Raw genomic sequence first — 13010 nt, forward strand, 5'->3', positions numbered from 1 at the left:
AAAGTCATGACAGAACTATATCTTGATCATTTTGATTACCATCTCATTTTTCTTCTTCAATGTCATACTTTAAATGCAATATGACAACAGCAGCTGTCACTTCAAATACTGCCTGAAAGAACAGCCTCTACTTCTCAGATCACACACAGCTAAAATCCTGAGCAAAAGCCTACCGATGACATGGTCAACTGACTACACATGAAGTATGACACTGGAAGCAAAGCAAGTGCAGAATACCAAACTAATCAGAGAGATATAAATTAAATTATGAGCTGGTGAACTTAACAGAAAAATGCTTTGGTGGATTCTAAAAGGCAAAGGTTTTGAAAGCCTTTAAGAATTTACAAGAAGTTGAAAGACAAAGAAATAAATGTATCTATCTGTTTCTTCTGCAGTCTTGAAGTGATATAGGATAGCTCTACTCAAAAAAAGTTACCTGAGTAATTTTAAAAGATAACTGCTTTGGTTGCGTGATAGGGTGGTCCCCAAAAGCTAATGAAGTAGGAGAAGGACTATTCTGTCGAACCTGGAATGCAGGAAAACAAAGGATTTTAGATACAACTGCAATATTAAATTATGAACATAGCCCTGTTCACAACTCTTGGCAGAAAAATCACATAGAATAGGGAAATAAGGTATCTTTCTCACAGAAGATACTACTCGTGGCATTGCATTGAGAACTATTACTATGCTGTTATTTATCACTTGCAGTTTAGAAACGATGCAATAGATTCTCTGAGAAAACTGAGGCTGTCACTTTTAGGAAACAGACTGAAAGATTTAAGAGAATACAAAACTGACATAACGTGATGCCAGTCTTACACAGACTTATTTTTCTGATTCTAAGCTTTCGCAACTCAAAAATAATGTGAGTTATTTTTGGAGTGGTTATTTCCCATGGGAGAACCAGAAAGGGGAAGCTAGTACAGATCAGAACACAAATTCCATTAATGAAACTTCCCCAAACCCACTAGTTTGTCTGAATGAGGCTGTTTTCAAGAGAAATTCCACAATCTGTATTATACTGCATATTGTCAGACTGAAGTTGAAAGCACATGGAACAAAAGCTGAGGCCTACCAGCAGAGAAAACAAACCCCTTCTGTAACTGGCAGAATCTGTTTGGCCATTTAGAATCACATGTAGGTATGTTAACACTGAAATTGTGCGTATGAGGAGGGGAAAATATTAGCACGACCAAGGAAGAGACTTTTTAAAGGATACAGGCAAATTAGGTGTCAATTATTTAAAAATTTATGATTTATCAAAACCTGAGCTTTTAAAGTCCCAAGCTAGGGGTCAAAGCAACAAAAATCCTCCCCTTTTCTGTGTGAGTCTTGTGAACAGATGTCATTAGAACATTTCAACATTTATTCAACATTTTACATTATTACTTTGTATTTAAAAATTATGTTTTAGAAAATAAGTTCCTGTGTTAGCAGAAAACTTTGGTTTTAGATTTAGTTAAATATTTAACTTGATTTTTTGTTGGTTGTTTGTTTTGTTACTGTTGCAAGATGAACTCCTTCTCAGGATTCCTTCCTCTGAAGACTCTTCCCTTGAATATAGATTCTTTTCAATTATGCTACCTTCACACTATGAAAGTATCTCCAGCAGCTACAAAGTTCACAAACTTACAGAAGAAGGAGCGGAATGTGAATTCTGAGGAGATCGGATTGCAGGAGGTACGCCTCGCACCGGACTAGAGCCGTTTCCACCTTGGTACTATAGAGAAGGTAGGAACCTCCAATTAGTCAACCTTCTTCTCAAAATACATTACACACCTACCGAATGATAAAGTTCATCTGTACACAGAATTTGTGTATCACATTGTATTACTTTTATTAGCACAGTCTTTGGCCATTTAAATAAAAGCGTGAGAGAGAATTTTTTTGTATTTTAGCTCAGGCTGCACCAAGAGATCACTGCATCTCTACTTCAAGGTTTAATACTTATAAAATTACATAAAGAAAAAAAAAGTATCCTCTCAGGAGGCCTGTCCAATACAAGCAAAAAATTTGTAACTTTCAAAAAAAGCTGAAAGTAAATTTTAAAGCTAAAATAAATTTTACAAACACACAAAAACCTTACCTCAAAATAGTCACTAATCTTGTGACCACGTCCCCCAATATTCTTTCCTAAAACAAAGACATCAATACATTAGAATTGACTAAATTACTTACAGATTTGTCTTACATTTTTACCTATACATAGATTGCACCAATGCTTCACCCAACGGCATGAATACTTTCTTCTATTAGGTTCTAAAACGACTGACATCTTAAGACTGTTATTTGTCTCTCATATAGGTCAAACTACCTGTTAGAAGACATCTTGAAAAAAGACCACTGTTCAAAATTGTTCTCTTTATAGAAGGAATTTTTTTTTATAAATTAGGAAATCACTGCTTATTCACAGGTCCAAAAATGTATTTTTGGACTTCTTAGCAAAGATTTTAAAGCTTTTCTATTGCTTCAGCCCTGAAGAATTCATTCTAGTCCAATACACCTCTATACTGGCATTGCTGCATAACTTTGTCACTAAGAAATACCATGAAGACACAGAAGCATTTGGCAGCCCTTTCTGTGTCAAAACTTTTAACATAAATATTTAGGTAAAATAATTCAAAGACTTCAAACAGCACCCAGCTAACTCTTCCAGTACCCAGCAGTTACCCAGTTAGCGTACATCACTGTTACTGCCCTCTAGCCAGTTCTTTACCTACCCTGTAATTCTGCTAGTGATTTTTGTGTTTAAGCTTAATTCTCATCTATCACTTTATCAAATTAAAACTTGCTTTCATCCAGATAAATGAGACAGACTGCTTTCCTTTTCAGCATAGAAAAATCTATTGTATGTCATGTTACAGAACTCTGCCCTGAAGAAATACATCAAATTATTCTGGGCCAGCCAATTATTCCTAATTTCTACTGATTTTATCCCACTTTACAATCACCTCCGTGTTCTAAACAATACTTTTCTTCAGCATTTATGGATTATTTTGCATGCTACAAAGTCAAAGTCCTAGGCATGCAATATACAAGACATGGATCTCTTGTTCCTATTTTCAGTACAACAGCAGTATTTGCAGTGCTTCAACTGTACTGTACCACTCCAATATGTTGCAGTTTCCTAGGCCAGTTCCTTGAGAATATTGCAGTGCAGCCTATTCAGTTTCACTGCTGCTGACAGTAGAATAGTAATTACAAGACATTATAACCATGTTGTCTATGCCAAAAAGTTCCTAACATTTCTATCATCTCTAATTTCAACTCTCATTGGTAGGAGGAAGGGTAGGCTACCAGAACAATGGAAATAGGAAATTTCATTCAAGTTCTTGAAACAAAGCAGGTTTCTATGAAGCAATACTAACAAAGAAATTGTAGTCAAACTACGTAATTCTTCTACTAATAGTATGTTGCATCACAAAGACTTCAAGATATGGAACCCACTGGTATGTATCTGAAGTGACATTTCCTAGCTCAGTCAGAAACAAAAAAACCCCAAGCTAATACAGATATTATCAAAACTATTCCTCCTCCCCTTTTGACATCTTCTTGTCTGTCTGGAGGTTAAATTTCCCCCATTCCTCCCCCAAAAGCCACACTGGAGAGAAGAATGACAAAAAATAAGCTTTGTAAATATTAAACTGTGAATCAGTCTCATCTTGATTTCCCCACTCCTCTAGACTACACTGTACAATAATCCATAGAAAAGAATAAAATTCAATTTTTAAATATACCCAAAAAATAAGCAATCACATATTATAGTCTGTAATCCCTTGTTCCCCTTACCTACTGAAAAGAAATACAAACCACAGAAGTATTTTGGATGAGAAGAGCTGCTACAACTCTTGAAAGTATACAGAACTGTATCGTAGCTGCAAGTTACATGTGCGGGAGCGCATAATTCTTAAGGGCAATTACCAGCCCAGTTCAGGTTTTACTTGCCCATCCTTTCCAGTGACAAATGGGGGTGGAGGGAGGGGGGATACATAATTTATCATCCAAAACGCAACACCTGTCTTATGCAAGCAAAAATACAGATTTTTTTAAGGCTAACAGTCAAAACTTTGTGCGTTATAACTGGATTAAATACATGCAGTAACTACCTAATTCATTTACATTTTAGTTTACCTTGGCTGCTTTCACTTTGAGTGTCTGCTTTTCGTTTTCTTCCTCTGGAAGGTTCTGACTGTTTCTTCTCTGGAGTCTACAAACAACAAAAATAACATGATCCAACAGCAGCTCTATTTACTTACATTATTGCCCTATTATTGTGAAATAATTTTAAATCCTCATTCATAAAATATGATTTCACAATTCAGGAGGGATGCAATTTCAGATTGTAGTTAAAGTAGAGAATACAATCCTTGGTCAATAAGATAAATTCAAGCCAGAAAAGATACTTAAGTAAGAAATAATTCTTCAATAATTTCCCAAAAGGCAATTCTACATATTAATTGTTAAGCAATTATACCTTTTCATCCATTCTGAGGTTTATAAACACCCAATATGGTTTCACATTTTACCAAGATCTTCCTGTTATAGTTGTGGGTGTTTTAAAGCTTAACACTTAGTGAGATAAGCTGATTCTTGATGGTGTTTTCTACATATTGCCAAAGTATAAACACAAAGTTCTAGCGCTTCAATAGGAAGCTTATAATGTTAACACATTTTCGGAAGTGCAGAAGTAATCTCCAAAATACTATGAGCTGTAGATTTCTAGAATCTATTTACGACTTTTAAAAAAGAGAGAGAAAAATAAGAGAGGGGAAAAAAAGCACAATTGCTCAAAACCTGAATATCTATCCACTTGGAAAGTGTCATTGTCCCCTCCCCATTATATTTGTATCTCAAGAAAGTCAAAGAAAAACATCAAGTGAAAAAATGCAGACCTGTAAAAAATTTATTCCAGAAATATTATATATAGTTGCCTAGAAACTACAATCAGCACGCACAACACAGATGATAAAAAAGGGATGTGATCAGAGGCATCTCTAAATTGTATTTGCTCTCCCTTGATCTGAGGATTCAAACCGGTTAGTCTCCCCAGTGTAAGTTAAATTCTACAAGCTGCTTTGGTTCAAGGAAAAGATGCTGCAGCTGTGTGTGTATTCAGCCCCCAAGCAGCCTCATACCAGTAACTGGAGAAAGCACAGAAGCCACTGCATGAACTCTGTTTTACAATCAAGAAAGCAATGGTCCCTAGTATCTCGGACTAAATGTGAGATCAATGGTAAGATGCTTAATTTTTTTTGATATCACCATTTTATCATTTCACTGTATTTGTCACTTTGTTCTCCAAGTACTCCTCCTCAGCACAGCAAATGATATCAAAATTCAGATTTCAACCCATCACTAAAAGCATTTCAGGCATGTTTCTGTTCCAAAATCTTCATTTGGGTATCTTCAAATATAAATTTACTACAAATATCCTGAATATTTATTTTGGCAAAAAAACACGTTAAGTTAGCTGTGATCTATAGAAACTATCAGTCCGTAAAAGAACAGTCAGCACAAGAAAGGTCTTCCTTACCTATACCATGTATTTTTTAGAAGTTTTAGTTCTGTGGATAGGTTCATAAAAACACCTTCAGAAGTTTTACAATTGTAGCTGTTGTATTATCATGCTACAAATGAAGTTCAATTACATACATTTTATTTTAAATAAACTCTTCCAACCAAAAGCTGCATCCTTTACAGTGCTGTCGTGCATCAGCAAACTGTGTAACACAGACTCCTGGAAATGAAGTTATTTTGAGGCCGTATGATTCTAAAAGCAGAAAGCGTATCTTAGAAATATTACTTTTATAATTTACAGTTACTGCCAGGTAAATAGGTAACATTAAGGTACCTTTCCACAAAACTAAATTTAAAATACTTAACCAAACATTTTCATGTTATTCTTATTTTCCAGCTTTCAATTTTGCAGGTTATCATTCTAATGTAGTCAGTTTTACCTACCATATGAAGCAGAAGAAAAAAAAAAGTTGTTTAAAAGCTGATTAATGACTAAATATTTAAGATTTCCCCTACCAAAATTAGTTTCCAACTGCAGTGACTGATTTCTTGTATTTAAAAGCCAGACATTTAAAGAGGTTTATATTTTTAAAACTGAAACTCAAGTAATTCATAAATGTCTATTTCCCTAAGCTCTTCTGATTTCTTCCAGTGTTTAATTTAACCTTCGAAACTAAAAAGTATTAGCACACTAATGAGGTTGCTAATGAGGTTACCCAACAAGGTCATGTTCACCTTTTCTAAGTACAAAATTCACATGGTAACGTATAGCAAACATCAATCACCAGAAAATGTTCTCCAAAATCCTTTCTAATGAATGGAATCATACAAGTTACAAGAAACTGAAGACTAATAGGACTGAGGACTATCCTCGCGGTAAACGAAGACTTATGCTGTTTTCAGTCACTCAGAAGGATTTACATATAGCCAAGATTTAGACTAAAATCCCACTATTTCATAAGCAAGACAAAAATAGCTCTGAAGTTATCCAAAGTCTGATGGTAAAGCTATGTTAAAGTTACAGCCCAGTGTATTAGCAAAGCCTCATATGCCATGGTCTTGATCCTAACTTACCCTTCAATTCTAATGTGCTTCCCCTTAGTCTTCTCTTCACATTTATACTTTCAAATGTTGGCTTTTCACATCCTCTTTTATAAAATGAACATTTCTAAGTACCAATTCTCAACTAGTTAATGTCCTTTAAAAAAATACTCAGGTAAGTATTTTTATATATTTCATGTATAGTTAAGTATCTTCTGCCATTACTGTAGAACTGGTAACAGCAGAACTCAGGAAGCTATTTTTGTAGACAAAAAAAATATTAAAATTGTGTAATAAACTCAAAGTGGGTTTTTTTTATGTCTCAACACTTAACCCTCCAGCATGCTTAATAGTGATGCCTTTTTTAGTTGTTGATATTTTTCATATACATAATATTGAGTTGACAATTTTCTACCATTATTTTCTTCTAAATCCTACCCTCCCCACAAAGCTTTAAAATTATAGCAAACAAATACAGCAGTGCTGTTTTCCTCTGCAACACATTATAAATTCCAATTAGATCAAATCTTTAGTTACTTCTGAAATTAGATTTATAACGATGGTTCTGTATTATCAGGAACCACCACAACTTAACAGCTGCAAGCAAGTAGAGCAAACCATTTAAGGAACTTATCAAACTGTACAAATCAAACCACAGACAAGGCTGCCCTCCGTTAAATAATTAATTATCTACAGAGAACAGAAAACACTAGTGATAAATAAAAATATGTATCTGTAACCAAAACAAGGAGTAATCTTCTTTAATGAGGAATGGTGGGGAAGGCCAAGATACTGGAAGTCTACCAGAAGCACTTGTTCACAACCTGAGGTAGCCAGTTTAGAAATTATCTTAACTACAAGTAGCTAATACACACGCAAATAAAGATCCATGTATCACAGCAAAGAAATTAATAAAAAAACATGTACAAATTTTAAAAGAAACTGGAATACAGGTCTGGATATTAAGATCAAACATTCAGGTCACGTTTATCACTCACAATGCTGAACTGAATCCAGGATAATGCCTGGTTTCAAGTTATTTTGCAGTTCAATGTTTATCTCTGTGAAGTATCTCAAGTAAAACTATTATTCAGGCAAGTTGCCCCTCTTCATACATCCATCACATGGGGGGGGAATACTACAGTTGTAATAGTTATATTTTCTGCAATCCTGTGATTAAAATGTAAAAAATAAAAAATTCACATCAGAAAACCAAAAAGGGTTGTTTGTGTGTGGGAAGCCTGCCTTGGTTTGAATACTAAGTGTGAAAGAATTCATATCTTTTAATGTGCCATTTAGTGATGAGAGCACAGAACGGTGAATGTACCACCACAATTTAATCAGAAACTGACATTCTTGCTAGAAATGAGTTTTAATGATTCTGAGATGTGTATTTCTACCTTTTTTTCCTCCAAAAATCTATTATAATACAACAGTTCTCTCTCATCATCAAATGATGGCACTGCTTCCTGCATAAGTCTTTGTCTTTGTACACTACCATCCACCAGAGGAATTCCCTATTATTATGAAATTTTCATTGTCACACCATTAAAAAAACCCAAGAAAACACACACACACAAATCCTACAACCTGTTTGCAATATTAAGCACTAAACTGCACTTCTCATGGAATTACAGCATATAAGTAACCAGCTGTTATTTTAAGAAAAGACTCTAAAAACTTATTAACATATTTGGCATCACAATTATAATTTAAGTGACTACAACTGACAACTTCTGAAAATGGGTCAAGAAATCATATTTCGTTATTCAATGTCATTAAGACCATCCTTCAGAAAACACAGAAGAAACCTGGAGACCTGTGCAATAGAACACTAGACATCTGTGCAGGGACTTTTTAAGAAAAAAAAGTCTATTTCTATTTTAGAATAATTAAAAAAAAATAAATTATCCCTATCCAGAAGCATGGCTTTAGGTTAAAACATTGTGCAGAGACAGAAGAAACATGTTGAACTTTCAAACTTACATGCCTCCGTGTCTCATGTATACAACTGTAAAATAACATTTTTCTACGCCAAAAAGCTATTACACATATAGTGAGTGTTCTGAGATCACTCAACTACTTAGACATGTTTTTTTTTGTCAGGGAATTGCAATAATGCATCATAACCTTCAGGCTACTGCAGCACATTTCCATTCCCACACCAGAACATCAGAACTGCACCACTGCCCAAAGTATTTCTAGGAAAAGCCATGAAGAAAAACAATGGGCAGACAGAGTCATTCTTCTGGTTAAGAAAATAGACTATATACAATTGAAAGGAAAATCTAGCTGGGAAAGGCAAGGGGAAAGAAACATAGCAGAGCCTTTCCCAAAGAGGAAAACATGAAATCACACATACAAGATGTTTACTTATAAGGTATTGGTCTTGGGAACTAACTAAATTCACCTGCTGGTCAGCTCAGTATAAAAGCAAGAATCAGACAGTCTCTGAGCGACTAAGTGAATGTACAATTAGGCCACAAAATAAAGCTTTAATGGAAAAATAACATCAAAAGCACATGCCAAACAACTATTCTTCCAACATGACATGTCACTCAAACATAGGTCTACCCCAGGCTAAAAATATGCTCTTGCTTACTTATGGGTATAATCTCATCGACACAACTGTGACGTACACAGGCAACACTGTCAAGAGAGCCTCACCCACCCCAAACTAGGTAAACTGTAAGAGCTGCATTAGTGCAGCTGTATCAGTGCTGGTCACTGAGAGAACCATCTTCTACTCCAGGGAAGTCTGCACTCTGCACATGAAAACCCAGTAAGAGTATGAATCCTTTACCGGATTATGAATTGGTAATAGGTAAGAAAAAACGCAGTGACAACTGCAGCTTTAAAAATGCAGATGACAGCCAGTGTCTGGCCTTGGACTAAATCCATATTTTTCAAGAAAACACAGCAAACTAGTTTCTAGGGTACTTTCAAAGGTGCAGCCAAAGACTCGTCAAAGTTTTATCTGTGCTGGTGAAAACCTTATTACTTACTAAACAAAGGACAGCAAACTGTTTAAGCGTTTTCAGCTCCAAAAGCTGTATGTATCCTCACAGCATGACTACATAGATAATGAAGAAGCAGAGGCAGCTAGTTTCATGACCAGAAGTCCAAAGAAACTTTTATGAAGTCATGTCTCCTCATCCAAGAGATGGTATCTTTTATTAATGTATGCTTTTTCCTACCTAGCTGTGTATTCTGCATTTTACTTTAAAAGCTTCTACATGAAATAAGGCATCACAGTGGAATATAAAATTATGATTTGTTAACATTAGATTTTTGACGTAATAATGAATCTGCCTTATATACTTACCTCTGATTCTTTATCACTTAAAGATCCCAAGCTTCCAAAACTGTGATTTGAACTTTCGTTATTTGTTGAAGCCTACCAAGACAAATAAAATACTGAACATTATACACAGATTTATAAAACAGCTAATCCACTATTATCACTCACAGTTATAACAAGTAACAGTAATAAAATTTCATGCTCGCAAGGGAAAATTAATATTAACTATAAAGCACTGGTGATTTCAAGGCGGATAAGAAGTTTGACAGGTGGATGGTTTGACAGGGCACAGTAAATTCTGTATTTTGATTGGTTTTAAGCCACGTAAAACCCTAGAACATTCAAAACCACTTAAGTCTTATTTGGGAAAAGCAAAACATCCAATGAAAAATCCTACCAAATGGTTCCACAGAAGAGGCTTAAGAAGCCAATATTGTTGAAACTGCTGGAGACTACTAAAAACTTTAATTTTTCAAAGAAAAAGAATGTTTCATTTTCTCCAAGACAGACACTAGGTTATGGCAGAGATATTTTTTTTTAATTCACTCAATGACAGAAAATTACAAGCTATTGACAATATTATTCCACATTCTTAAAACAAACCACTTTCCCCAAAGTAACAAACCTAGACTAATGAAAAAAAGACAAAACCTGTAAAATAGTCTCAAGTTACAATATTTATTTAGTAATTTTCTAAGGCTGATTTATTCAGAGGTCTTTTGAACACAGAATGGCAATAAGGACATTTTACAGCAAGAGTCTGTTTCACGTTCAGAGAACAAAAAATGCCAACAGCAGTTGAGCTTCTTCTTATTAAAAGAAAAAATATAAAATCTTATACTGCTGGGTTATTCTCTTCCATACAGGAAGGCAGAACAAATACTTTGAAGTGAAACAACCAGTTCCAAGGCAAACACTCAGCTTGCTTCAAAGCATGCTTGCTTTCCAGAACTGTGTCAGTTTGCAGGACAATACTGATCTGTGACATCTTCTGAATAACTAGATCATTTCTGCATTAAAATTTCTGGAGGAATGTTAACTAACCCCACAAAATTTCCACGTGTGTTCCACACCCCAGGCAGTCTTTTAGTACAGAAATGCCTATATGTAGTTCTTGCTTGTGATGTCTCAAATCTGGTCATTGGAGTTAGCCAAGACCATAATCTCAGTAACCTATATTCATATTTCCACCCTCGCTTACTGAGAAAGTTTGAAGATGATGGGCTTCCCCCCCCACCCCGCCAAACAATTCCAAAATTCTTCAGTAAAACAATACATAGCAGTAGGCTTTCAAAATAGCAGTCCCAATAAATATGAGCCCTACTCAGTTTAACTACTAGAGGAATAATGACCTAGAATGTTTCCAAAATTAACCAGTAAGTGCAGTTGCAACCTCTGTATTGTCTTGCTACATTAGGAAAATGAGAATTTAGTATATGTGGATTTGGGGATGTACACGAAGAGGAAGTTTTCTCATTTTTGTTTTCAAAGTGAAAGACGACCAATGGAGATCATATTTATACATCATATTTCCCCAGTAACCTCTGCACATCACATGAAAGGTTTTATCTGTTTGTCCTTTTAATAAAAATCAGATAAGCAAGCCTCTCTTAACATCCCCCACCAAGACTGAAGACTATATTGAAAAAAGAAAAAAAAGCATATTCCAAACAGCCCAGATCAGCTACATTTCATGCTATCTATTTGGATACACTGAATAGTCAGAAATAAAAGAAATACAAACAAAACTGACATAATTGCTGTTTTACTGATGGTAGGATTAATCACAGGACTAGATACTAGTATTCTACCCTGCCTCCCAAAACCAAACAAAAAGTAAGCAGGAAGAAGAAGAGATGTTGCACTGTATACTGAAGATCACTAATGGAATATTTCTGGTCAAAGATAAGAACAACAGTGCCTGAGGTGAGGACCTGCATCAATCAGAAGACAGTGGTGATAGCATCTTCTGCAAGCAATCATCAAATCATTTGGTATTAAAAAAAGTGGTATTAAAAAAAATGCTGTATCCAGCTACCCATTTGGAAACCAAGTACATTGGTTGTACAAGTACAATTACCTGTTCAAACAGATCTTGGAATGTGTCATGGACAAGAAACTTTTATTTTACATGGTAGAGTGAAAAAGGAAATTAGTTGTTTTAAACTTCATTTTATTCTGGCTAATGTGAGTGCACAAACCGAGAACTTGAAAGTGGAATGTAATTTGCCTAAAAGTCAAATCAGCTGAACAACAGACAACAACAACAAAAAGACTTGAACAGACTTATGGAAATGGTAAGCAGCAACTCACAGGGGATCAAAGTTCAAAGAAAAAGAACCCCAAGAAACTTGATAATTAAAGAAAATGCATTACACACATAGCAGTAGACGGCTTCTGAGGAAGAAAGACTGACAGTAAGCCAAGGGACCAACACAGCTGTATCAAGAACTAATAGAAAGGTTTATTTATACACTAAAAGTTAAATGAAGTTAAAAGAAGGTACAGATCTAGTAATGGAAAAGGACAAATAGTCACCTGAATACTAAGCAATGGCCTGAGCAATTATAATGAGCTAATGAATTACATGAATGAGCAGTATTAGAGAATCCAAGGAAGAAAGAAACAAAGATGGGCCAGAACCACTGCGTTTGCCTCTATCATAACATATGGTGAGTATACATTTTTGCAGTCATAATTAGAAGACAACAGTGCATCAACCACACTGTCAGTCCAACCCGATTCCTTCCCCTGATCATTTAAGTCACTTCTTGGTTAAGACACTAGTAAAAGAAGTGATGTGTCACCTTTACAGCTTTGTGACTGTTACCTTCATGTCACTCTCAAAAACAAATTAAAAAGTCATGATGCTAGATCACTATGCACTGATTTCTATTCCTTATTGTTTGTTAACAGTCAACAATACATCACAAGTCTCCAGAAATTTCAATTACAACGTAGAATAGGAAGTGAAAAATACTAACCAAGTTTGTGTAAAATACTTCAAATATGAGGACACTTCAAATAGTTTGGAAACAGAATTCAAAAGTACTTTGGCCACAGGGAAATTTGTGCCTGAAAAATTAGTATTGTATCTTTGACACACCAGTTTATTAAGTACTACACTTGGTGAAGAACACTCAAAGAC

The 13010-nt window shown here is 35.0% G+C and overlaps 1 protein-coding gene across 5 annotated transcripts in view; it reads right to left on the reverse strand.

The window, feature by feature from the left end:
• The window catches only part of TLK1 (tousled like kinase 1), a 70138-nt gene that overhangs the window by 30677 nt on the left and 26451 nt on the right, over window positions 1-13010 (reverse strand). For all 5 annotated transcript variants that reach the window (XM_040605047.1, XM_040605043.1, XM_040605045.1 and 2 more), the window contains 5 exons: window positions 9887-9958; window positions 4135-4210; window positions 2090-2136; window positions 1637-1723; window positions 437-526 (listed from right to left, as the gene is read on the reverse strand). In XM_040605047.1, coding sequence (XP_040460981.1) covers window positions 437-526; window positions 1637-1723; window positions 2090-2136; window positions 4135-4210; window positions 9887-9958 — 372 coding nt within the window. The remainder of the gene's footprint in view (window positions 1-436; window positions 527-1636; window positions 1724-2089; window positions 2137-4134; window positions 4211-9886; window positions 9959-13010) is intronic.

Source organism: Falco naumanni, chromosome 8, assembly GCF_017639655.2.
Source record: "Falco naumanni isolate bFalNau1 chromosome 8, bFalNau1.pat, whole genome shotgun sequence".
NCBI lineage: Eukaryota > Metazoa > Chordata > Aves > Falconiformes > Falconidae > Falco > Falco naumanni.